The sequence below is a fragment of the Stegostoma tigrinum genome, chromosome 29 (genome assembly GCF_030684315.1).
Source record: "Stegostoma tigrinum isolate sSteTig4 chromosome 29, sSteTig4.hap1, whole genome shotgun sequence".
NCBI lineage: Eukaryota > Metazoa > Chordata > Chondrichthyes > Orectolobiformes > Stegostomatidae > Stegostoma > Stegostoma tigrinum.
The window spans coordinates 41,980,448-42,007,237 of record NC_081382.1 but is presented as its reverse complement, the minus strand read 5'-3'; the positions used below and the strand labels follow the sequence as shown (position 1 = coordinate 42,007,237).

The following is a 26,790-nucleotide window of genomic DNA, read 5'->3' as shown; positions in this document are numbered from 1 at the left end:
GAGCACTTTGGTGCTAGAGATCACAATTCTGTTATGTTTACTTTAGTGAAGGAAAGGGATAGGTGTATGCCACTGGGCAAGAGTTATAGCTGGGGGAAAGGCAAAGGCAAAGGCAATTACGATGAGATTAGGCAAGATTTAGGGTGCATAGGATGGGGAAGGAAACTGCAGGGGATGGGCACATTAGAAATGTGGAGCTTATTCAAGGAAAAGCTCCTGTGTGTCCTAGAGAAGTATGTACCTGTCAGGCAGGGAGGAAGCTGTAGAGCGCGGGAGCTGTGGTTTATGAAGGAGGTGGAATCTCTGGTCAAGAGGAAGAAGGCGGCTTATGTTAGGATGAGATGTGAAGGCTCAGTTAGGGCACTTGAGGGCTACAAGGTAGCCAGGAAAGACCTAAAGAGAGAGCTCAGAAGAGCCAGGAGGAGACATGAGAAGTTGTTGGTGGATAGGATCAGGGTAAACCCTAAGGCTTTCTATAGGTATTTAAGGAATAAAAGAATGACGAAAGTAAGATTAGGCCCAATCAAGGATAGTAGTGGGAAGTTGTGTGTGGAGTCAGATGAGATAGGGGAAGCACTAAAGGAATATTTTTCAACAGTCTTCACTCTAAAAACGACAATGTTGTCGAGGAGAATACTGAGATACAGGCTACTAGATTAGGTGGGATTGACGTTCACAAGAGGTATTAGAAATCCTACAGAGGGTGAAGATAGATAAGTCCCCTGGGCCGGATGAGATGTATCCTAGGATCCTCTGGGAAGCCAGGGAGGAGATTGCCGAGCCTTTGGCATTGATCTTTAACTCGTCATGGTCTACAGGAATAGTGTCAGATGACTGGAGGATAGCAAATGTGGTTCCCCTGGTCAAGGAGGGGAGTAGAGACAACCTTGGTAATTATAGACCAGTGAGCCTTACCTCAGTTGTTGGTAAAAAAAGTGTTGGAAAAGGTTATGAGGGATAGGATTTATAATCATCTAGAAAAGAATAAATTGACTAGGGATAGTCAGCATGGTTTTGTGAAGGGAAAGTCGTGCCTCACAAACCTTATTGAGTTCTTTGAGAAGGTGACCAAACAGGTAGATTAGAGTAAACCGGTTGATATGGTATATATGGATTTCAGCAAGGCGTTCGATAAAGGGTACCCACAGTATGCTACTGTACAAAATGCAGAGGAATGGAATTGTGGGAGGTATAGCAGTTTGGATCAGAAATTGGCTTGCTAAAAGACGACAGAGGGTGGTAGTTGATGGGAAATGTTCATCCTGGAGACCAATTATTAGTGGTGTACCGCAAGGGTCGGTGTTGGGTCCACTGCTGTTTGTCATTTTTATAAAATGACCTGGATGAGGGCGTAGAAGGATGGGTTAGTAAATTTGCAGACGACACTAAGGTCAGTGGAGTTGTGGATAGTGACAAAGGATGCTGTAGGTTGCAGAGAGACAGATAAGCTGCAGAGCTGGGCAGAGAGGTGGCAAATGGAGCTTAATGCAGACAAGTGTGAGGTGATGCAGTTTGGTAGGAGTAACCAGAAGGCAAAGTACATGGCTAATGGTAAGATTCTTAGTAGTGTAGATGAGCAGAGAGATCTCAGTGTCCATGTACACAGATCATTGAAAGTTGCCACCCAGGTTGACAGGGCTGTTAAGAAGGCATACAGTGTTTTAGCTTTTATTAATAGAGGGATCGAGTTCTGGAACCAAGAGGTTATGCTGCAGCTGTACAAAACTCTGGTGCGGCCACACTTGGGAGTATTGCGTACAGTTCTGGTCACCGCATTATAAGAAGGATGTGGAAGCTTTGGAAAGGGTGCAGAGGAGATTTACTAGGATGTTGCCTGGTATGGAGGGAAGGTCTTACGAGGAAAGGCTGAGGGACTTGAGGCTGTTTTCATTAGAGAGTAGAAGGTTGAGAGGTGACTTAATTGAAACATATAAAATAATCAGAGGGTTAAATAGGGTGGATAGGGAGAGCCTTTTTCCTCGGATGGTGACGTTGAGCACGAGGGGGGATAGCTTTAAATTGAGGGGTGAAAGATATAGGACAGTTGTCAGAGGTAGTTTCTTTACTCAGAGAGTAGTAAGGGAATGGAACACTTTGCCTGCAACAGTAGTAGATTCGCCAACTTTACGTCCATTTAAGTCGTCATTGGATGAGCATATGGACGTACACGGAATAGTGTAGGTTAGATGGGCTTCAGATCGGTATGACAGGTTGGCACAACAACAACATCGAGGGCTGAAGGGCCTGTACTGTGCTGTAATGTTCTATGTTCTCTCCATATGCACTCACTTACACTGGCAAGTAACTCCACAAACACAAATTCAAGTAGCCATAGCAGTAACCACTGAGGAAAATTAATCCAGCTTCACTAGACATTGAGATATAGATTTACCAAAGAAACCTATATGGTAATCTGGAAAGGAATCAGTCTAAATTTCTCCCACCACCCCGTCTATTCCTGACCCAGAGAAGAAAAACTAGTTTACTCATCTTTAAGGTGATCCAATTTGAAAAGAGGAGCATTCTCAAGCCAATTTCAATTAGTTATTTTAGCTGCACACTTCATAGTTTGAAGAAACACATTAGCAAAAGAAGCTTTGCCTGATGGCTGAGAAAAGAGTTCATTTAATCACACATGAATGGGAAGAACAAAAGCAGGCTTCCTGGACAAAGTGGTCAAAGCTCCACAATCTCCTCCATCAGCATATCTTTCTCTTCCAAATTTTTGTCTGGCTTTCCTTGAAGCATCCAAGTTAGTTATCACAACTGCACGACCTGTTGCTTTTAAAATAGGATTTCCAAAATTGTAGTGCAGCTCACATATTTACATCCAGAGTTGAACGATGTGGTGTTAAGGAATGAAGAATGCACATAACAATGAATTGCTACTTCCTGATCTGGGTTGTTACAACAGCACTGTGGATGGAATGAACCAACTTTTTGGAGCAATCTTATAAAAAAATATATTGAGTAGCAGCTTGTGATCAAGACTGAAACAATGCTAAATACTTGTACTGTTTTTTAAAAAGGGATATGTTACACTGCATGTTATTTAGGTACTTTTGTTTGTTAAAAAAAAGGGATTTGCTCCGCTGTCTTGGTGATAATTTCTGTATCAAACATCAATGCGTAGATGAGAACAACTATGACAACTGTAGTAAATAGGAATGCTCAAATCAGTTGGCTTCAAAAATCAATAGCATGGGGCTCACGAAAAGAAAACACATACCTTCCATGGTGATGTGGTTTTAGAGTCAGATTCATCCTACAGAAAAAACATACAAAAATAAACTAAAAATTTGAGAAACTTGGTGCTGACCAGTTAATTCATAGCATTCGTTCACATTGCATATAGTCCGTATTAGGTCCAACATGCCTTAAATTGGAGATAACACATAAAATCCATCTTCTATCTGCCTCCCCTGTCTCCCTATTTATTTCAGTGACCCCTTCCCCTCCCCCATTTCTGAAGAAGGGTCTCAACCCAAAACGTCAAACTTTCCTGCTCCTCCGATGCTGCCTGGCCTGCTGTGTTCTGCTTCACATCATGTTATCTCAAATTCTCCAGCATTGGCAATTCCTACTAAGCCTTAAATTGGTCTGTCTTTCAAGTGCTTTACCTATTCCTTCCAAATTGCCCTCATCGTTTTTAATGTATACATGCAGGGGTCATTTTAAAAAACAATGCTCATCACCAGAGCAGGGCAGAAAATAAGCTGGACCCAAATATGTAAAATGAAACTAGAGAACAGGTAATGAGTCTGTTAATAAAGGAATAGTGTGGGCAGCAGGGCGGGGTGGTGGTGGTGGCAATAAGCGAGCACACACACACACACACGCGGTAGCAGTTAACCTCTGGTATTCAACATTTGGTGCTACGTAGATTGAAGGTCTGCTCATAATGTTGCTCACATTTCAATTTCATATTCATTATTTATTCAAAATTCTCATACCTTGGCAGTTCCTGGAGCAGATCCCAAGACTGGTTGCTCCTAAAATGAAAAAAGGAATGATAACATTAAAAATTGTTCAGCAAAACAAAGCTGAAATGTCTCTAACTAACTGCTTTACAGTTAGTGATAACAACCATACACAGACCAGAAAGGAAGGTAACTGGTACAGACTTCAGATTAGTGTCAGAACTATTTTATAAATAACAAAAACTGTGAAGATCATATAAACATCTTACCAAATAATTGAGACTACACAGCAAAAATCATAGAATCTCTACAGTGAAGGAGGCTATGCATCCCTTCAAGTCCACCCCAGCCCTCAGAGTATCCTTCCCAGGCCCACCCCTGACCTCATCGCTTAACTCTACATTTACCATGGCTAACGCATTGAACTGCCTGCACATCTGCAGACTTAGCTTATCACATGCAGAAAGACCTGGGCAGGTTGGAAGTTAGCTGATGATGGCACATATTAAATTTAATATGGGCAAGTACAAGGTGGCTAGATTGAGAGTATAATAAAGTTAGGAAATATAAACCTAAGACACCTTTTGTAGCAAATCATGGAGCTTTGTGCTACTGGATTCCCGTCATTAGGCATCAGCAGTTTAGTTTTGCCCCTCTTGTCTACACTTTGTCCCCCCCTCCCCCAATGCACGAAACAATTCGCCTCAAGGAGCTTAAAGAACTTATTTAAATGCAGGTTTAAAAAAAGACTCCAGATAACCTATCACCACTCAAAAAAAAAAAGAGGAATCTAAATTGAAATTTAGGAATTGATGTCTTCAAACTAAATACACAATACGGAATTACAAATCAAACTTAAACTATAAGTCATTCTCTTAAGTTAGATCCCAAGTTTCTAAACAACAATACTATATGAACCATCACGACTGAAGTCAATAGTGCAGAGTGAAGGCAACTTACATGCACCTGACACATTTTCCCCCAGGAATGGCTCAAAGTAATTTTGCAGCCAGTTATTTTCAAAATAAAGGACATGCAGTGCCAAGTTAGCAGAATATGCCACTAATTGCAAACAAGATCAATGTCTAGCTTAAATCATTTTCTTGTGCTTTTAGCTTACGGATGATATTTACTGGAAAAACCAGAACTCCCCAAACAGCTCCTATATTGTTCCTCAAGAAGTGCTATGCAACTTTTAATAACAGGCAGACAGTAAGTCTTTACATTAGTACTGCTCTCAACAGTCCAGCCAGATTACATGCTCAAATCTTGAATGCAGCTGGAAGCCAGAACCTTGCATGTGAATTATCAGTGTTGCAACTTAAAGAGTATCACAAATGTTCAGAATTGTGCGATTTGGAAGGGCAACTTCTTGAAATCCTCCACATTCTAACACTCATGTCAGTATTGGGTGGGAAGAATCAATTCTCCCCACAGAGAATCACAAAGAGGTCTGCTTTGAGAACACTAAATTGGAGATTTTCCACAATTGCTGTGCTGCCTGCACAATTTTCAATTCAAACAGCAAAAAGTTTTAAAAGTTTAGCTTTTATTTTGCATTAAGATGGTGACAAAACTTCAGCTGCATTTAACATACTAATCCTTTTACTCTGTTATTCCTTTATAGAATTTATTTTTTTGAAATGTGCTTGATTCATAAATGAACAGTAAACTCATTTTGGAAATATAGAGTTGGGTTGAAAATTAAATGCAGTGATACTGTACCTGAGCTACTTGAACCTCTTCAGCCATCAGCCCCTCTGACTCGAGATCGTTTGCCACCTTGTTAATATCTCGCAAGCGAGACTCATTGGCTTTCAAGTCCTGAAAAATGTTGAATTGGAAGTCTTAACTTGAAGAACGTTTTTGTGTATCCCGAGTACAATTTTAATCAAAGGGAGCAGCTGAGGTAGAAATAACTGCAACTTGCAAGGAAAATAACTGAAGCAGAGGAAGGTTCAAGCTTACAAAGGAGAAATGACAGTATTAGGTTTAGTAAAGAAACAGCACATACATTATGGTAACTAAGATACAAGAACTGCACAAAAATAAATTTCTGAACAAATATAAAATTCTCCGTAACTTTTCTGAAGATGAAACTAATGAGTTATTTTGTTGAACATCACCATACTCACTTTTATAGGACCATCACCTCTACATGGCAAGTCCATTAGTATGTCAGACAGTGGGCGAAGCTTGCTAAAGCTAAAACTAGTTGCAGAAATATAGCAACCAGATATTTCAAGTAATCCCACCACAACAATGAGCTAGAAATGACTCAAAATAGTAAACTATCATTTCAGAAAAACACTGAAATTCCTGAATTTCGAGAACTTTGGATACTAATCTTCTTTTCAATCCATTTTCTTAGGTCATCCCCAATAATCATCTGACTAATTCAAAAGATAGTCAAGGCCCAGAGACTATGTAGATCCCAAGTAAACCTCTAATCTGTGGCAAGGTAGCAGAGTAGGGTATTACGAGGTAGTCGGCCAGTCATTCAGGGCACCCTGCTCCTAATCAACAGCTAGTGATCTGGAAAAAGAAAAAAAATCTCAAATGCTGGCAACTGCAGTCTTAAAAGTTTGGCCGTGATACCTCCTCAGCCAGCTGTTGCCTACTCAGACACAGTGGCAGGGAAAGAATTAGTAGTTGGCCAGGCTTGTGGAGGATGACTATATGACCATGCCTGGACGCAATTTGTAGAGGGTAGGGCAATCTGGCACACAGAAAATTCAAAACTGGATAAATACACAACTTTGCGGAGGTGGTATCAATCTATTTAGCTCCACTAGGACACAAGCAAGTTCACAGAACCAGAGGGATCTTGAGGCGCTTGTCCATAAATCCCTTAAAATAAAAAGGTGTGCCTGGACAAGTTAACAGAGTTGTTAAGAAAGCATACGGAACATTTACCTTTCTGAGTGAAGTATAAAGAGAAGGGAGATAATGATGCTGCTACAGAGCTTTGTTAGGCCACAGCTGAATACTGTGAACAGTTCTGCTCAACACATTACAGGAAGGAGTTGGCTGCACTGAGTCAGAGGGCAGAGGGGATTCACCAAGATGTTGTCTGGGGTGAAGCACTTTTTTTGCTATTGAGGGGGGCTGGAGAAGCTTGGACTGTTTTCTTGGAGCAGTGTAGGTTGAGTGGGGACCCGATAACAGGATATAAGATTATGAGCGACATTGACAGGGTAGATAGAAAGCAGCTGCTCCTCTTAGTCGAAAGATCAAGAACAAGGCAACATGCTTTTAAAAAGAGAGGTAGGAGGTTTAGAGGGGAAATGAGGAAAAGACTTTTCACAGAGTGTAGCGGGGGTCTGGAAGGGTGTTTGAGGCTGGTAACCTCAACTTCTCAAAAAAAAAACAACTGGGTGAGTTCTTAAAGTGTCATAACATTCAAGGCTACGGGCCTAGTGCGGGAAAGTGGGGCCAGTATGGGATAGTAGTGTATTTTATGGCAGCACAGACTCAAATGGGCCAAAGGGCCTCTTCTGTACTGTATGATTCTACGATTTAAAACACAAAACAAGTTTCTAAATTTGCATGTTACACTTATCTACCTCATCCAGAATCAGCTAACAACTGTAGCTTTCATGATGAGTGAACTGGAAGAAAACTGCAACCCTAAGTCAATACATCAGGTCACCGAAGATGAAACTGCTAGTATTCAGATCTAGTTTACATAACTGAGGTTTCCATTTCTCTTCTTTCAAAACAATTCCAAGTTAAAAATACTACTTACTTTCTGGAAGTCATCAAACTTTTTCTGCAGTCCTTCCACTTGTTCCAGGTCAGTCCCCACTTCTTCACTCGTCAATGCCATCTCCTTCTCATGGATCCACTGCTGCAACTCATTTGCCTCTCGGAAAAGCATGAACTTCTTGCAACTCTTTTCCAGCATATCCTTACGTTTTTTGCCCAGTTCCAGAATTGACTGGTATCTAAAAAAAAAGAAACACACCCAACAAAGTCATTCTACACCAACTACTAATTACAAGCAATTAAACAAATAGTTTAAATGCCAAAATGCTTATGAAGATGAACAGCAAAATCAATGGAGAGTAGTATATCTAACAATGAAAATATACCAAAGAACAAAAAAAACTGACAATTACTACTCAATGGTTTGGAAGAAGAGACTCAAATCAGCATTGAAGCAACACTAGGCTTATGTAACAAGGGATGGGGCATATTCTTACAAAACCAACACTTAGCTTCCATAAATTACAAGCCACAATACAAATTCTGATAACATCACTTCACTCTACCTCCTTAGCTTGTGAATCTTATACCCTTCAACCTTATGAATCAAATCTACTGTGCTTTCTAAGCTTTGTATTGCAAAATAGCTTAAAAGTATGAAAGCTTTCTTTAATAATGCTCAGACAACAAAGTGAAGTTGATTCAAAACAGAAAGTGACATCAGATATTCCAAGTATACATTGCGTGGATTTCAACTGTATACACAATGGCAAATCTATAAAATCAGTAAATTGCATGCTCTTTTAAGCCATGAAGAAATACTTTAACATAGATCAGTAATATTCCACCAACATGTTTAGCTTGTGTGAACATCAGTTTAAGAATTTAGTACATCCATTCCCACTTTAAAAAAAAAGTTGAAATACATCACATATCCAATTCTAATATATTGCACAGATATTTTTATATCACAGTTCTTAATTATTACATTCTAGCTTTTATATTTTGCAGCTAAATCACATAAAACTTAAAAGGTTTTACCTTAAAAAGATGATCAGACTAGTATGGTCACTGGATGTGATCAACAAAGATTTATTTCAGCAGTTCATGATTGTTAGGACATTCAAGTCAATGTTTTAATTTTGTATGACTGCAGACAAACAATATACACTTAACTCTAAAATCAACCAACTTAGAAACGAGTATAACACATGTACCAAGAGGAAAATTCAAAATTTTAGTAAATAACAATTCAAAATTCTGCTGCTCAAAATTCCCATCATATACAACATGCTCAATTATATACAGTGGGCACTTGTCAGGGATAGATTCTTGTGTGCAGTACTGGTCTCCTTATGTAAAGGATGGACGTAAATGCTTTGGAATCAGTTCCGAAATGGCTTGCGAGACTAATTGCTGTAATGGAAAGATGGTCTTATGCAGTTTAGAACAGCAAGGGGCAACTTGACTGAAACATTTAAAATCCTGTATTTGCGGGGGGCGGTTTCGAAAAAGCACACATGTGGAAAAGGAGGTTTCCTCTTGTGGGGAAAAAAAAATCCAGAAGAATTGGGCGGTAGTGGTGGTGGGGTGTTTTGTTTAAAAATAAACAGGGGCTCCTCATTTAAGACAGGGGTGAGGAGAAATCAGGGACATGAATCTTGGAACGGTGATTCCACCAGCTTTTGAGGAATTGAGTCCTTGAATTTTTAAGGTAAATGGAAAATAAGTTCTTGATAAGCAAGGGAGTGAAAAGGTTAAAATCAGGAGTATGTGGGAATGTGGAGTAAAAAGATCAATCATTATCTTAGTGAATGGCGATGCAGGCTCAAAAAGGGCTGAGCGGCCTATGCCTGCTCCTAATTTGTATGTTTGTATTTGAAGATGTTGAAAGCTTACAAAATATGACTCACCTCGACATACAACACTTTCACCACATCTCAAAGCCAACTGCACCCTACAGTTTTGAAAATGACTTTTTAAGGTTTCAGAAATTTAAGTTTTATTTACTTGTTTATACAAAACTTGAGTACGATCAAAACAAGACACGAGGCTGAAATGTTTGGTCTTGCAATTGAGGTTGATAAGGGAAATTCAATTTAATGAGGAAAGAAATGTTCATGCCAACCACTGATAGCAGCAAGAACTACTGACTGTCCAGCTTAGTTAAATGGATTAAAAACACTGATTTGGCAGGTGAACTCCAACTGGCTGCCCTGCAGAATGCAACAAAGATGGGCAGTCTCCAAAGTATCTCACAAGGGACACCTGGATTAGAGTCTTCAAGGCCTTTCTGGTCCAAGCTTGATCAGCTAAGATTGACAGTCTGCAGTTTCTCATTGCCAACTAAATCAGTGCCCTCTTATGCTGTATAAATTGATATTCCCTTTCAAAGTTTGGTTTCTTGAGGATTAGTCTGGATGAGCGCCACACGAAAAGCTCTGCCTTTCAGTCACTTTATAAGCGATGTTTAAATGTAAACTTCACTTGCATGTTTTTTGTATGCTACCCACATCAATGGGAGAAGGCAGAAACTGAAGAGTTTAAAAAAAAAAGCAAAAATGTACCTAAAATAATAAAGCAATGCCAGTTTTCACACCATTTCTGTCAGGTAGAGGAAAAACTTCATCTCCATCAGATTTAAATCTATTTAAATAGAGCCAGTGCCCACAAGCTTTAGAGAAAATGCATTGTGAAAATTAATGGAATCAGAGATCACATCACATTGAGAAAGAGCCAAACCTACTCACAATTCCTCCACCTGCTTCATGCGGAGCACAACGCTGCCAACCTCCTTAGCTAGCAAAGTCCTGGACAGACAGAGGGAGCAAAGCATAGCATGCGCCGTTAGTAGATAAAAGGCTTAAAGCAGCTGTTAAAGAAAGGAAAATTAGTACATGGCTAGAATCAGCAAGTAAAGTTCCAGGAGCAGAAAAGGTAAAAGCAAGCAAACATCTGCTGAAAAAAAAGTGCAGCTTGATTAGCAACAAGCAACTGGAGGTACCCACTAAAATAAAAATGAATTTCTTAACCAATAAATGCAACTTCCAGTTTCATGCATTTTTCAGATATAATAAGGTTCATTTTCTCCCGCTCTCCCGCTCTCTTACATGCCAAACTAGTGCTAGAAGTCAAGCAGTTAAAATGATTGCTTCTAAACAACTACATTGAACATTATAGCATGTTGTTCAAATTCAATATTTCTCAACTGGCTTAGAATATATAGTGACATACAACCTGCAGTGGATCTGGCAAAACTGAAGAGGCATCTTCTGCATTGTGGAGATCCTACTAGCTCTAGATTCTTACACAACTGGAAACATCCCTTCCATGTGCACCCTTTTAAATGGCCTCTCAGGATCTTGTATGTTTCAATTAAGATATATCTTGCTCTTCTAAACTTGGTGGAAATCTATTGTCGGCAGTACAAGTCTCAGAATTTTAAAAGTTCAAGTGCAAAACAGCCCAATGCACCTGCTACCTACCTAGAATACACCTCCTCCCACCCACCCTCCTGCAAAAATTCCAACCCCTATTCCCAATTCCTTCGCCTCTGCCACATCTGCTCCCAGGATGAGGCATTCCACTCCCGCACATCCCACATGTCCATGTTCTTCAAGGACCACAACTTCCACCCCCACAGTGGTCGAGAACGCCCTTGACCGCGTCTCCCGCATCTCCCACAACACATCCCTCACACCCCGCCCCCGCAGCAACCGCCCTAAGAGGATCGCCCTCATCCTCACACACCACCCCACCAACCTCCAGATACAACGCATCATCCTCCGACACTTCCGCCATCTACAATCCGACCCCACCACCCAAGACATTTTTTCCATCCCCACCCCTGTCTGCTTTCCGGAGAGACCACTCTCTCCGCGACTCCCTTGTCCGCTCCCCACTCCCCTCCAACCACACCACACCCGGCACCTTCCCCTGCAACCACAGGAAATGCTACACTTGCCCCCACACCACCTCCCTCACTCCCATCCCAGGCCCCAAGATGACTTTCCATATTAAGCTGATGTTCACCTGCACATCTGCCAATGTGGTATACTGTATCCACTGTACCCAGTGTGGCTTTCTCTACATTGGGGAAACCAAGTGGAGGCTTGGGGACCACTTTGCAGAACACCTTTGCTTGGTTTGCAATAAACAACTGCACCTTCCAGTCGCGAACCATTTTAACTCCCCCTCCCATTCCTTAGACAACATGTCCATCATGGGCCTCCTGCAGTGCCACAAATGATGCCACCCAAAGGTTGCAAGAACAGCAACTCATGTTCTGCTTGGGAACCCTGCAACCCAATGGTTTCAATGTGGACTTCACAAGCTTCAAAAATCTCCCTTTCCCTCACTGCATCCCAAAACCAGCCCAGCTTGTCCCCGCCTCCCTAACCCGTTCTTCTTCTCACCTATCCCCCTCCTCCCACCTCAAGCCGCATCTCCATTTCCTACCTACTAACCTCATCCCGCCTCCTTGACCTGTCCGTCCTCCCTGGACGGACCTATCCCCTCCCTACCTATACTCTCCTTTCCATCTTCAGTCCGCCTCCCCCCTCTCTCCCTATTTATTTCAGGACCCTCTCCCCATCCCCCTCTCTGAAGGAGGGTCTAGGCCCGAAACATCAACTCCTGTGCTCCTGAGATGCTGCTTGGCCTGCTGTGTTCATCCAGCTACACACTTTGTTGTTATCTTGGATTCTCCAAAACCAGTCCAACCTGTCTCTGCCTCCCTAACCGGTTCTTCCTCTCACCCATCCCTTCCTCCCACCCCAAGCCGCACCCCCAGCTACCTACTAACCTCATCCCACCTCCTTGACCTGTCCGTCTTCCCTGGACTGACCTATCCCCTCCCTACCTCCCCACCTACACTCTCTCCACCTATCTTCTTTACTCTCCATCTTCGGTCTGCCTCCCCCTCTCTCCCTATTTATTCCAGTTCCCTCTCCCCATCCCCCTCTCTGATGAAGGGTCTAGGCCTGAAACGTCAGCTTTTGTGCTCCCGAGATGCGGCTTGGCCTGCTGTGTTCATCCAGCCTCACATTTTATTACTTTATCTTTAGGTGTTTTTAATGTCCTCTTGTTATCAATCCAATGGCAAATGCTACAGCATTTCCTGGTATATCACAGAGAATGTTCAGATGAAAGCTTTTCCATATAATTAAAAGCTCAATTTCTCATTCGCAGCAAAATCATTTATCCCACCTTTCGCCTCAGTTATTCTCTTCTGTATTAAATTTCAGCGTCAATATACTTACTCAAACTGGAGAGTTCTAATTATAGCTTAAGAAATGATTTCAACAGACTTAAAATGTAAAAGCAGGGGTGATGTTCCATTGGTTTCTGTAGCCTAGAACGCAGCATCTTTCTTTTATCAAATAAACTTTATTAAACTCATCCTTTCCTCTTTGAATTGCATGCATACCTGAGTTTCTCTACTTCTCAACTCAGAAAATGCTGTACCATTGAGTGCTTACATCTTTTACCTATTGTGTACGCTAAACTTCATTGGAAATTGATCTCTGCCAGCTACTAACTTGTTTGCATCTTCCTGAAGTGACTTCATAGTTAACTACTTCCCTATTGTCATGCCCAATATGCACATCCGAACATTCATATAGATCAACACAGAAGGAAACTTATTCTTCAATATAAACGGCACAACTTAGTCTCCAGAGGGGAGCCCAGGACTGTTTGCAAATCGATTTGTACAAAGTCAGAACATAATGCAGGACAATGTAAAGCAGCCTATCATAAGTATTAGGAAATATTTGCATGTCAGGTCTTTGAGATTACACAAGTGTGGGATCACATTCATAAGTGTGAGCATTTTACAGTCTGACTTTTATAAATTGGGGACTTCCTGCGCTAAATTACTTACTATGGATCTGCACTGTTTCCAATTAACCCATGCCCTGTGAAGCCAGTATGACTGGATTCTGGAATCCACGCTACCAATTACCTACTATGAATGTTAATCTTTATTGAGGAAAAGTTGTCACAGCAATGAACTCTTTTATGCTCCTTAACAAAAGAAAACTTCTAAAGTCACATCTGCTCAAAAACAGAGCTTAGCCAATGACTTTGTTCCTTGACTTCTTTCAGCCCTAGCAAATACATGCTGCTATCAGGGAGTCAGTGCCTAGTCCACCAACACTTTCAGTGCTACTTTCTTTAAATTATATTCCTTATCCTCCCCAAGAGCTCCTTACCTTTTAAAAGGTCTTTTAAACAGTTTTTCTATGAAAATCAATCAATTAGTAATTCTCATATCAGCACAGAAAAAACTTGCAGGGCTTTGGAGAAAGTGCAGGGGAAGTAAGACTAGATGATACAAAAATAAATAGAACAGAGAGCGTGGTAGATGGAGTTTAAATGTAAGAAAGTGGGACATCATGCACTTTAGTACTAAGAAACAAACGGCAACCTATTATTTAAAAATGGAGAGAGATTGAAAAAAAGTTGTGCAGTGCAGAGGGATCTGGGTGTTTTTGCACATGGAAAGCAAAAACAGAAACTAGCAATCAGGTGCTGCATGTAATTAAGAGAGCTAATAGAACTTTTTTTAAAAAAAAAAAATCACTCATAGGTTAGAATTTATTGCCCATGCCTAATTGCCCCGAGGGCAGTTAAGAGTCAAACGCATTGCTGAGAGTTTGGAATCGCATGTGGATTAGACCAGGTAAGGATGGCAGATTGCCATCTCTAAAAAGGCCATTTACCAAATCAGAATGGCTTTTTCTGGCTATCAATATTGCTTTCAGTCATCATTAGAATCTTAATTCTAAATTTTTAATTGAATTCAAACTTCATTATCTGCCACAGTGGGATCTGAATCCGGATCCCTGGAACATTGACCCAGAGATCTAGGTATAGTCTAGCAATATTTCCCCAACACTTGACTATTTATTGCTTGTGGGGGGTTGGAGTTTAAAAGTAGGGAAGTCTTGTTACAATTGTAAAAGGGTGATGACAAGATTACACCGAGTACTGCATAAAGTTTTGGTCCCTGTATCTGTGGGGGGCAAAAAAAAAAGGATACAATGGCTTTGGAGGCTGTTCCCCCGAGATTGACTACGCTAATTCCTGGGATAAAGGCTGGACAAGTTAGACCTTTATTCATTAGAATTTAGAAGAATGAAGGGTGATCTTCTTGAAACATATGAGATTCTGAGAGGACTGGACAAGATGGATGTTGAGAAAGTGTTTCTGCTACTGGGGAAAATCTCAAATTTTAAAAAAGAAAAGAACAGAGTTACAGAATAAGGGGATACTCATTTAAAATTAAAAAATGTGAAGGAAGTTATTCTCCTTGAAGGTGGTGAACATTGGGAATTCTCCACCACAGCTGTGCAGGCTAGATCTCTGAAAGTATTTTTAAAAAAAAAATTTTTGAAAACCTTCAATGTGATGGCTGTTCCTTACAGGCATGGAAGAGCAGCTAGGGCCTGGGACGGATTAGTGATGATCTTGAAGGTGAAACAGATTCAAGGAGCTGAATGGCCCACACCCATTTCTTACATTCTCACATACTGACATAGTTGCAGAAAGCCAAACGACCCAAGGGGTTGAACAGCCTCCTTCTGTGCTGTAACCATTTGATAGTCTCAATCGTTCATCTCATGAAATTTCTCTTTTCATTTCTATCCAATCCACAAAAACTTTGATGAAACTGTTCTAAGTCTTTAGAGAATCTTTTATTATTATTTATCTTTAACATAATCTACAAATCTTTTGTATGTCCTCTTCACCCACTCTACCCTTCCTAAAGGCTTTTATCTGACCTTCCTATTCTTTCCACAGTCACTTGAATTTGAAGCACATCAGAAGTATGATGGACTAAAACTTGACGCAGAGGTGGTGATGGTAGACTGGGGCAGACAAGGTCAGAAGTCACATGTTTATTTGAAATCAAAAGCTTTCAGAGCACTGCTCTTTTGTCAGCTGAAGTGAAGTGAAGCACACAGGCACAGAACTTATAAGCAGAGAAATCAAAAGATCATACAAAACGGTGCAAGTGAAGCATCCACAGGCTGAATAACAGGTCTCTGCAGGTGATCAAAAAAGTGTCAGATGGTGTGAGTAAAGTATCAAAAGCTGCACTGCAAGTGAAGGGATGTGCTAATGATTTGATTGAGACACAGAGATAACCACAGAAAGTTAAAAATAATATGGTGCTGAAGACAAACCAAATGTTATTCCAGCTATTTGGTTTGTCTCCAGCACCGTCTTACTTGTGCCTGTGTGCTTCAAGTCTCTTCACTTCATTTCACCTGACAAAACAGCAGCCCTCTGAAGGCATGTGATTACAAATCACCTGTTGGGACTATAACTTGGTGTCGGGTGACTTTGGACTAAACAGTAACAGAATCAAAAGCAAAACAAAAAGCAGCCTTTTGTCACGCTGTGCTTCTGCTTATTCTTTGAAAGCAAGTTAGCCAACCAAATATTTTTCTGACTGTACCATAACCACACCTACACTGTTGCATCATGGAATCTTTTGTCAGTCAGTCAGTCTCTTATGCCCTCCCTCAACTCTAGCACAGACCTGAGCTTATATGGATATAGTGTATTGTAAATGACCAGCTTTTCACATATTGCCTTGGTTGTGCCAGATCTTTGTAAGAGCTATCCAACTGATCCCACTCCCATGGGATTTCCCCCATGACCTTGAATGCTTTTCCTTGTTGATTCTATAAGCTCGCCAACCTTGCTGTGGTATGCAAGAAAAAGTACCAATTTCAACTAGTATAAGATGGCACCAACTGAAGGTCAAAAATATCTTCCTATAAAAGAAAACAAAAATATATATATCACTACCAAATAATGCTATTAGCCAGCACTTGTGCTGGGTAACCTCTCAAAACTACATCAGAAGTATCCTATCCAACTGAGCCAAAAAGTGGAAGGTGTTGGTTTTCATCCAGTGCTTGGCATGAAATTTTCCACTGCAAAAATATAAAGCTGGTATAAAGAACTTGGATTAAGTTACTTACTGGTGGTCAATCTGTTCCTGGCGCATTGCAATGCTGCTCGAATCTTCCAGCAGATTCTCACGTGATGCAGACTGTGCTGGGTCCAATTTCTTAACATAGGCAGCAGGAACAAAGCCTTGGCGATCATTTACTTCCACTTTCCACCAATCCTTTCAAACAAGGTCAAGTAAAGACATCAACAGTTGCACACAAGAAAAGTACATTGGCCCTGGTTTTAAACAAAAATGTGCGCTGTCACTGGAATACTCTATAATAAACTAATATTTAAAAGACAACATTGTACAAGAAGAACTTAGCCATATTACTTCTTTCAAGTTAATCCAAGTAAACATCTCCCTGCATCTTACTGCTAAATTTTTCCACTGTCCTCATCAAACCCTTGCAATGCCTTACCTTGTTGGTGCTGTTTAGCAGAGTAAGGATATCCCCCTTTTTCATAGTAACTTCACGAGGGCTCTTCTCCTGATAATCATACAATGCCAAAACAAGTTCTTTTCCAGTTTCATCATCTGTGGGAGCCACTTGTTGCTGAAGACAGACAAGTGAAGAGGTGGTTTTCCAATCAGTAACGGGACACATTTTCCAAGTACCAAGCCCAGAGATCATTTAGCACAGAATAAAATCTGTTGGCTGAGCTACATTAAAAATTCTACATTAGGTTGTAATACACAGCAGTGTGTACACCATAGAAAATAAATCTGCAAGAATATTTCAACAAATGTATTTGTTTTAATTTTACATTATGGCAACATTACAAAACAGTTCATAATTCCTTACACGGCAGGCTTGAGCTTGTTCCCTTAATGCTTGAATGCTGCTTCCATATGCTATTAGATCAGACATTAAAGCTTCATGTTTCTTCAACAGGGCCTAGTTAAAACAAAAAACAAACCTCATGTTTATCATGATTGCTTGAATCCACAGAAATGGGTTAGGTAATGGAGAAAGATCTTCCGTTGATGGCTTTAATTTGGTCCAGCAATTCGTTTAAAACAAAATAGGGATTGATTTTCAGGTCTAATTCAATTCTGTTAGTTTTTCTTCTCTGGGAGAACTGTAGGGGCATTGCTGATTCGGGCAGTTAGATGAAGTAGTAGAAACTTGGCCATTTTATTCACTAACTTCCTTCCAAAGGGACATGTGCAGCATTTGGTGAGGACCAATTTAGATTTATCTGTGACGATTCTGGAAGCCAGAATGTCTAAAATAAGTATTATACATTAATTTTGGGAAACAAAATAAGACTTGGGTCTTGTGTAATGTGTTTTGCTACCTCAGGACATAATGGGATCATTCTGATGGGTAATGTTAGGTCAGCATCCATTATATCTTAATGTGATTTTCATTTCCAGTTACTTTAATTTTATATAAGGCTTCTCCAGTAACATAAGGGAAAAGGAAAAAGATGGGAGCAAAGGTTAATAACTGACAGGTTTAGGAAAAAAAAACCTCATTTACAAAAAATGGTGACATGTGGAATTCTTTAGATGTGATCCCTTCATCCCAACTCCTGCACAATTAATAAAATGAGTCGTGGAAGCGGCTTCAGGGTTTGGAGGCAAGTTTTAAACAAGCAAATATATCAGAATTTTAATAAAAAGACAAAATTCAATAGAGATAATAGGAACTGCAGATGCTGGAGAATCCGAGATTACAAGGTGTGGAGCTGGATGAACACAGCAGGCCAAGCAGCATCAAGGAGCACAAAAGCTGACGTTTTGGGCCTATTTCCAATGAAGGGTCGAGGCCCGAAACGTCAGCTTTCCTGCCTGGCCTGCTGTGTTCATCCAGCTCCACACCTCGTTATCTCAAAATTCAATAGATGTACTTTAATATTGTTCCAAGTGCTGTCAGAGAGTAGGATGCTAGAAATGAGATCAATCTGTTTATTGGTTCGTTATCAGTGAGCAATGATCAACAACCACAGGCCCAAAACGAATTTGCTGATTATAGAGAAGCGAGAGAGTGACGGATTGAGATAATGTCATTATACATAGCTTTCATACAGGCAAGATTCTTTTGGCACATCTCATTCCAACGAAGTGAACTGCAATTTCACAAAAGGTAACTTTAAAGAAATACAAAAGGATGCACACCTCAGCAGAGTCTTCATCTTTCCCATAATCAGTGCTGCCAACAACAGGTTCCTTCTCCCTCATCCAGGACTCTGCTTCATTAGCATCAGCAAAATACTGTTGAGCTTGCAGTGAATCTTCCAAATCCTGGCGTCTCTGTGCAGCCTTTGCTTTCAAGGAATCCCATTTCTGATTCAGGTCATTCAGTTTGCCTTTCACTTCCTCACTGGCAAAGTGGCCTGAGAAAGAACAAAGAACACTAAGAGAACTGTCAACAAAATAAAGAAGTGCAGCCAAGGTTAAGGCCCTCGCAGAAAGATGACAGATCTACAGGAGACCTTAGAGGGGCTCAAGAGCAGTAACAAAGCAGCTAAAAGGAGCTCAAGAACAGAGGATCCAGAACCAGCCACGCCAATAGTGGTGATGCTTCACAGAAAAAACCTTGAGGTGTGGCACCACTGGAGAATAAGCGTAACAATCTAGTATTTCTCATGACCGGATACGGAATTACGACTACAAGTACAGCTTAAAAACTTTATATAGATAATTAATATTTTAAAATTTCAAAACTAAATTTCTTCACTTGATAGAATTAAGAATAAGATGGCACGATAGATGCAAAACTGGTTCAGATGCGGAAAGCAGAGAGGGACATGTTTCTGTTACTGGACGCCTGCTAAAAGGTAGAGCTCTGCAGAGTTCACAGCCCATGCTGTTTATGGTACACATTACAATGGATTTGTACTTAAATGAAAATTGACAGGGCGATAAGCAGCGACAAGGATAGCTGTGAACTGCAGAAGAAAATCAATTGATCAGTCAGATGGATCTAACAGTGGCAAATAAAATTAAACCAGAAGACCAAAATGAAAGGTAATGTACTTGAAAGAGCTACTTAGGCAAGGGACTGCACTGAATGACGGGACCGTGGAAAAAGTACTGAGGTTGAAAGAGCCTTGATGCTCATATCCACAGATCCCTGATGGTTGCAACGAGTGGATAGGTTGAATAAGGCAGCATCTGGGATACCCGACTTTATTGGCCAAGGCATAGAATACAAACAGCAGGGAAACTGTTGGAACTATAAAATGCTGGTTCAGCCACAACTAGAGAAGTGCGCGCAGTTCTGGTCACATCATAGGAAAGATGTGATTGCACAGAGAGGGTGCACAGGAGATTTACCAAGATGGTGCCTGGGCTGATGGATCTGAGCAATTAGTTGGCTAGAGTTATTTTCCTTAGAGCAGCTAAAATAGTTGAGGGGGCACTGGATAGAAGTATACCAGATTGAGGAGATTAGAAACAGTGGCCTCAAGAAGCCACAGGCTGTAGGTGAAATTCTGACTGTTGACACAGAATATCAAATAAAACTGAATAGAACACGTTTTGTATCAGAGATAATGGGAACTGCAGATGCTGGAGAATCCAAGATAATAAAGTGTGAAGCTGGATGAACACAGCAGGCCAAGCAGCATCTCAGGAGCACAAAAGCTGATGTTTCGGGCCTAGACCCTTCATCAGAGAGGTCTGTTTGTTCAGGAAGGGACCAATGAAATTTTACCTGAAGCTAATTCAGGCGAGTAAATGGTCAAGTTTTCTTAAAAACAACAAAACACCCTTCACACTTCTTTCACTCTCCTCTTTCATTGTTTTGATGTATTCAGTTCCCTCTCCTACACTTCTGTTTTAAACACATTTTTCCTTAAATTTTCTCAAATAGTTTTTAAAATTTGCTCCCCTTCCTACAGAATGGAAGGTTGTCTTTGTTTTTAAAAACAAAACCATAAGAGGAGCAGGTAGCCAACAAGTTGCCCCCTACAAAATGTTTGACTAGGACAATGGTTGAGAACAAGAAAAAAGTAACAGCCAACTTGTCCTTGCTCTGGTTTCATCCAAAGTCAAAACTGGAATCCCTTCAGGTTTTGTAAATATATTACACAATTAATTGCCACCTACCATAGTCATCATTGTAGCCTGAATAATCAGAAAATAACAGCAATTCAAAAACAATTATTGTTATCTATTAATTCACACTTACCATCTTCAACCATTGCTTGTCCTTTTTGGGCCACAGCTTTGATACGTGGTTCGTGACCAGAAATCTCTGCTTGGAGTGCCTGATGTTTTTTAAGTAAGTTCTGTACACCAATCAAATCCTTTCCTGAAATTTAAAAAGGTTTTACTTGTTCAAAACAACACGCCAACATGCATATCATGTTTCTTAGTCTTGTATAGTCCAAGCTATGGATTCCTTCCCGAAGAATGACCCATTGTTGGGAGGCACCTTCTGCTACCCCACACAAGTGGTGACTTTCTGAGCAAGAGCTCTGGCAGGTCGGGAAGGATACAGATACATCAGAATCTTACAAAAGGACAAGAGAGGAAAAAAAAAACCAGCAAAACAAAAACAAATCAAAATTTTGAAGGATGAAGTAAACTAGGGCTTTGACAGGAACATGCAAATTTAATTGATTTGAGCCAGCTTTGGATTTTGAAAATACTTCAAAACAAAAATAAAAGAAGGACATTTTTCCATCGATGGGGCAGGTGCACATGTGTGTTTCAGCAGGGGTGGGGGCAGGACTCCAAGACAAGAAACAAGATTAAAATCAGAGTTGAGCATTTCAGGAAATGCCTATTTCAGGCAACGAATGGATGGAAAGCCCTATCACTAAAATAAGGATACGGTGTCAAAACAAAAGGATGAGCGTAAGGGCCCAGAGCAGACAGCCAAGATCATACTGAAAGGCAGAAAAAAGGTTTCAGAGGCCAAACGATACCCTGCTTCCCCCCTATTCTTCTTATAATGTAAAGACAATGGAATAGCAAAAGGTCAAGATGTGGGGGTTGGGGCCTGCAAAGAAATAAAAAAACCTACTGGGGAAAGAAGTGACAAACCATCAATAACATCTGGAAATCACCCTGACCTCTGTTGGTAGAAGCTGCAATTGGCTCCTTTTCCCGAATCCACGTTTCTTCATCCTCAATATCACGGAAGAGCTGCTGAAGGCGCAGGGAGTCAGCAAGTTTCTGTTTACGAATTACCATTGGGTCTTTCAGGGCCTCATAACGACCAACCAGAGTTTCTTGCTTCTTCTTGATATTGTCAGCATCAAAGTGTCCGGCTTCCTGGAACTGCCGGGCTTGAATGTTAATTCCATCAATACGGTCCTACGAGAATAGGACAGATTTTATTTTTAAAAAAGTTAAGCACCTCCTACAAACTGATGCACCTGAAGCATTTCTGTTAAAAAAAAAACAAGCAGAAAACACTAACAGGGGTTTAAGGGTGAACAAAACGGGCTCTTTCAGTTACTAATGTCACTCCATGCACGATCAACTAAAACAAAATAACTACCAGAGTCTAAAATATGATGCTGCTTAGTTTGTGACCTAAGACTAACATATCTTCCAACAACTGTATGCTTGCAACATCTGACTTGTTTCATAAAATGATAGCATCAAGTTCTAGATATTCATAGGCTATTACAGCACAGCGAAAGTAACAGACACCATAAACCATTTGACATTAGCTCTTTAACTTGACTGATTCAATCTGATCTTTTCTGCACACTTCTGGTATTCATCTTTACACTACTATAAATTTATAGTGAGAGAGTCAGATAATTATTAGCTAACTACTTGATGCAATAACCATAAGACACGGGGTGGAAGTAAGGCGATTCAGACCATCAAATCCACTCCGCCATTTAAATCATGGCTGATGGGCATTTCAACTCCACTCCCCTGCACTCTCCCCGTAGCCCTTGATTCCTTGTGAGATCAAGAATTTGTCGATCTCTGCCTTGAAGGCATCTAATCCTTCAACTAATTCTTATGTTCCTGAAGTGATGCCCAGGAGTTAGAGGAAGACAAGTTGCAGTTATCTATTCTGATCCCAGATTAAAACCTGTTAATCTTTAGTGGTAAAGTTTAATTAGACCAAGTTAATTATTCCCACAGAACATTCCAAATTATAGCACAGATGCTATTCAGTCTCAAGAAGCAAAACAAAAAAAAAACCTTTTGTGGGTGCGGTATTACTGATAAAAGGAAATAAAACAATTCCCCATAAAAGAAAATGCAAAGAGTCATTTATTCTCCTGCTTTACAGAATTAATCTCAGTACTGAATCCTAGGAATTAGAAATGACATATCCTTAACCAAAGTCCTCTGCAAGAAGAATACAACATAATGGCTCCAGAAGCCCAACTGACTGGAACTCCAAGCAACTCAAGGGTAACATTAGCCATTGCAAAAATATTGAGACAACTGTTAGCACCATTTGCAAAAGATATAATAGGAGAAAAACTATATAATACATGTCAATTCAAAAACAGTGAACTAATATTGTTCAAAAGAACATTATGTTTATCACTCAGAAAAAAAGAGTTCTAATGGATTTTAAGCAAGCAGAAAAACAAAAAATTGAACAACTGTACTACAATGTCAAAGAGTCCATACAATGACTTCATTTAAGAGCAAACTAAAAGTTCTCAAACAGTTTGGTGAAGTTATCATGCAAGTAGGGAATCATTCAGATGAACAAAAATTTTTAAAAAGTTCCACTTTGATGTTTGGGTTATGTTAGATTAATGAATCTTAACCAGAACAAGAGAAATGCTGAATGAGATCTTGGTCTGAGAATGAAAAAAAAAAATCAGACAGAAGTTAATCTTAACAGTTAACTAGCAATTCCTCTGTGTAGGCATTAACATAAAAAAGGACACAAGTGTTTTAACTTGCCTGTCACTTGGATGAAGTTGAAAAGAGACCACAAATGTGGTTAGGATTTAAATTTATCGTTGTCATTGAACAGCTGCTAAAAATTGTTTTCAAATGACACACATCAATGGCAACTGTCCCTCTGTGGAACTCTAGAATATCCAGTATCCACATAACTATAAAAAAAAACCAAAAGCTTCAAGACTAACAAAAACTGGGCAGAAACTAAATTACATAATCTGTACTTCCAGAAGACTGAGGATATTTGACAGGATAGGTGGCAAGAGGAGATTTCCTGTTGTGCAAATTCTAGAACGAACAGAACAAAGGGGGCATCATTTGTAATTGAACTGAGGAATCTCTTCTCTCAGAAGGTTACTGGTGTTTGGGATTCTCTTCCACAGGGAGTAGCGGATTTGGGTCACTAAATATATTCAAGCCCGAGTTAGACTGATTTTTGGTTGCCGATAAAATTAAGGATTATGGGGGAATACAAGCAAATAACAGATAGAAAGGCTTACTTCTACTCTTATGATTCTAGAATCCATTTTCATACCTGATGTGCTGCAATATCAGCCTCCAACAGTGCATGTTTCTTCTGCAGGTTTTGTACACTAGTCAGATCCTTTCCATAATCATCTGAAGCAAGGTGACCTTCAACCTCATACAACCAGAGTTCAATGTCTTCTACATTACGGTTAAATTGTTGTTGTTGGTTGGCTTCACGTAGTTTAATACCTGAATACAAAGAAAAGATTCAAATGAAAAGTTTTTTTTAACAAAAATTCTTCCACCATAAATCATCCCTCCCCTTCCTCACTGTGGGTACACAGACAGAATGTACCATCTGTCTCTCTCCAAAATCCTGGTAACTCCTTTTACAATAGCACTGTGGCTTACCTAAACCAAATAGATCATAGTAATTCAAAAACAAATAAATAGGATGAACAACAAATACTGGCCTTAACTTATGAAAGAATGCAAAAACTGTCTAGTCTCTCACAAATAGCAACAAATTGGAAGTAGAAGGAAGGGCTCCCTACTCCCAGAATTCTGTGGGAGTGGGTGCCTTCAAAACAGAGCAGTGGAAGAAAAACATCAAATCATTTTCCCTGTGGCCCTGCTCCCAGAAAGTTTACTGAAAATGTTAATTACAGAGTTGGTCTTGAAAAGAAACCATTTAATTCGTACAAAACATCTGCTATTTTGTGACCTTTCAGTTCTGTGGCCTCAAGCAGCCTCTTCCATAGAGTGATGACATCATCCATTCGAGCATTTACTTCATCGGAGGCATAGTGCTTGGCATTAATCAGTTCTTGTCCAGCTTTCTGTAGTGTGTCAATGCGACTCTGATTGGCCGAAAGCTCTGCTTCAAAGGCCTGGTGTTTTTGAACCTTTCCTTGCAAGTTTGATGGATCCTGAGCCAAGTCAAGAAATTATAAAGACATTTGTAATATGTTTACATTTCAAACTAACCCAATACAGGTAAATCATGTTTGAAGGGTGAACTCAAGTAGTTGGTTATTTGGACTAGTGCTCGCTTGATTCCATAAACTTACTGGTTATACCATGCAAATTCAAATTATTGTAAGAGAAAACTACCCTTCAACATCCAAAAAAATTAATCTTTGCAAATTATCTTTAGATTATATTTAAAAAAGGTAGTTACCAAACAGGATAATACACTGTTGTATGGCTTTTCAAGTCAGGCCAGGTCAAGGGTTTCAGTGAAGGATTACACATTAACTTCAGAAGTTCATTAATAGAGAATGGATCTATGAATCCTAAAATTTCTCAATTCCCAAAAAAATTTAAGTATATAGATATGCAATAAATTACACGCCAGGTCAAATGGTTACAGTCTCACCTTGTGAGCTTCATCAGTGGCAGTTTTCATCTTCTCATTTATCCAACTCTTCAGCTCATCAGAATCACGGAAAAATTGCTGTAGACTGAAAGAGTTCTCTAGTGCAACTCGCCGATACATGGCACGTTCATGGAGAGCATTCCGACGGCTCAGCAGCTACAAGACAAAAAGGGACAAGACAAATTTTTTTTTGAAATATATAGAGCAACAATGACCTGGAAATGGAATGACTGTAAGGGTGGTGGAAAATGTAGATGCAGTAGTAATTTCTAAGAGAGTCTTGATTAAAACAAAACAAAAAAAAAAATTGGGAAAAAAGGATTAGAATCAATTGTATAACTCTTTCAAACAGCAGTTATAAGCAGAATGATGCAGATTGCCTTCTGACCCAAATGAAAACCAAAAAAAAAATCAATTCTACCATATGCATTTGAAGAAGTTAAACAATATTAGAAGTTGCAGTATAAAACTGAAAACTAAAATTCAGCACAACAGTCACCCGTTTTGTATCACCAGTTAAAACGTGAAGCGGATAAAAATATGGTTGTTAAAAGTCAGCAGAAGCATTTGTTCAGCTGACAATATAATGCACTGCAAATTTACCGCATCACGGCGTGCTGCAACATCTTCCTTTGCATAGTGGTCACTCTGAATCAGCTTGGTGGCAAATTCTTCCAAAGCCTGATAGAAAAAACAAACAGCTGTTAAAACAAAAAAAAAACAAAAACACCAAAACAAGGTAGCGGTGATTATGAAGGACTGGAAAAACCTTGGCAGACATACCGTAATTTTCTCTTCTTGAGCACCAAGGGACTTTTCAAAATCTTCATGCTTTTTCAGTAGGGCTTCTACACTGTCCAGTGAATCTCCCAAGTCTTCATTCAACAAGAAAGCCTAAGCAACAAGATTCAAACAAAATGCTGTTATCAGCTGAGAATGGTAAAAATTTCGTACACTTTTGCATGCTGTTACTTTGAGAACAATGTTCCCTGGAGATGATTTTACATATTCAGAAGACATTACATCCCTAATGACTCACATTCACTGCTCTGGACTAGTAACGTTTGTCATCATTTGGACATCCAATGTCTGACATTTTAAGAGAAGAAACATGGATTTGGCTTGACTACAACACAATGAATAATTTGATTTGTGATGGTTTTAGATGACAGATGGGTGGAAACAATGGATGCATTTATTAGAAAAATAAATAAGCCCAGTATTGCTGCTTATGCAAATTGTAAGGTTTCTCCAAGACCAATGTTTAATGGATGAAACTTTTGGAGTTCTATCTTCATTACCCCACAGTCTAAAATCAGTCAGCTATAATCCTACTGCACCTATACACTTCAACTATTCAGTCAACATTCAGATCATGACGCTGTCATCCAAACTACCTTAAGGTACGACCTATATTCTTTTTCACACACATATGCACAGACAGATACTTTTAAAAAAAAAAGTTTAGATAGAAGCTTTTAATTCCTCTTTTTTGC

General features: G+C 39.8%; 1 protein-coding gene across 10 annotated transcripts in view; it reads right to left on the bottom strand.

Moving 5' to 3' along the window:
• sptan1 (spectrin alpha, non-erythrocytic 1) overlaps positions 1 to 26,790 on the bottom strand; it is a 110,004-nt gene that overhangs the window by 56,218 nt on the left and 26,996 nt on the right. For 7 of the 10 annotated variants that reach the window (XM_059638348.1, XM_059638349.1, XM_048559275.2 and 4 more), the window contains 16 exons: positions 26,078 to 26,188; positions 25,898 to 25,975; positions 25,295 to 25,450; positions 24,641 to 24,845; positions 23,984 to 24,165; positions 21,630 to 21,873; positions 20,741 to 20,863; positions 18,724 to 18,941; positions 17,405 to 17,497; positions 17,021 to 17,155; positions 16,628 to 16,776; positions 10,379 to 10,438; positions 7,669 to 7,867; positions 5,646 to 5,744; positions 3,954 to 3,992; positions 3,230 to 3,265 (listed from right to left, as the gene is read on the bottom strand). In XM_059638348.1, the coding sequence (XP_059494331.1) occupies positions 3,230 to 3,265; positions 3,954 to 3,992; positions 5,646 to 5,744; positions 7,669 to 7,867; positions 10,379 to 10,438; positions 16,628 to 16,776; positions 17,021 to 17,155; positions 17,405 to 17,497; positions 18,724 to 18,941; positions 20,741 to 20,863; positions 21,630 to 21,873; positions 23,984 to 24,165; positions 24,641 to 24,845; positions 25,295 to 25,450; positions 25,898 to 25,975; positions 26,078 to 26,188 (2,127 nt within the window). The remainder of the gene's footprint in view (positions 1 to 3,229; positions 3,266 to 3,953; positions 3,993 to 5,645; positions 5,745 to 7,668; positions 7,868 to 10,378; positions 10,439 to 16,627; positions 16,777 to 17,020; positions 17,156 to 17,404; positions 17,498 to 18,723; positions 18,942 to 20,740; positions 20,864 to 21,629; positions 21,874 to 23,983; positions 24,166 to 24,640; positions 24,846 to 25,294; positions 25,451 to 25,897; positions 25,976 to 26,077; positions 26,189 to 26,790) is intronic. The other 3 variants (XM_059638350.1, XM_048559274.2, XM_048559276.2) reach the window with 1 other exon arrangement.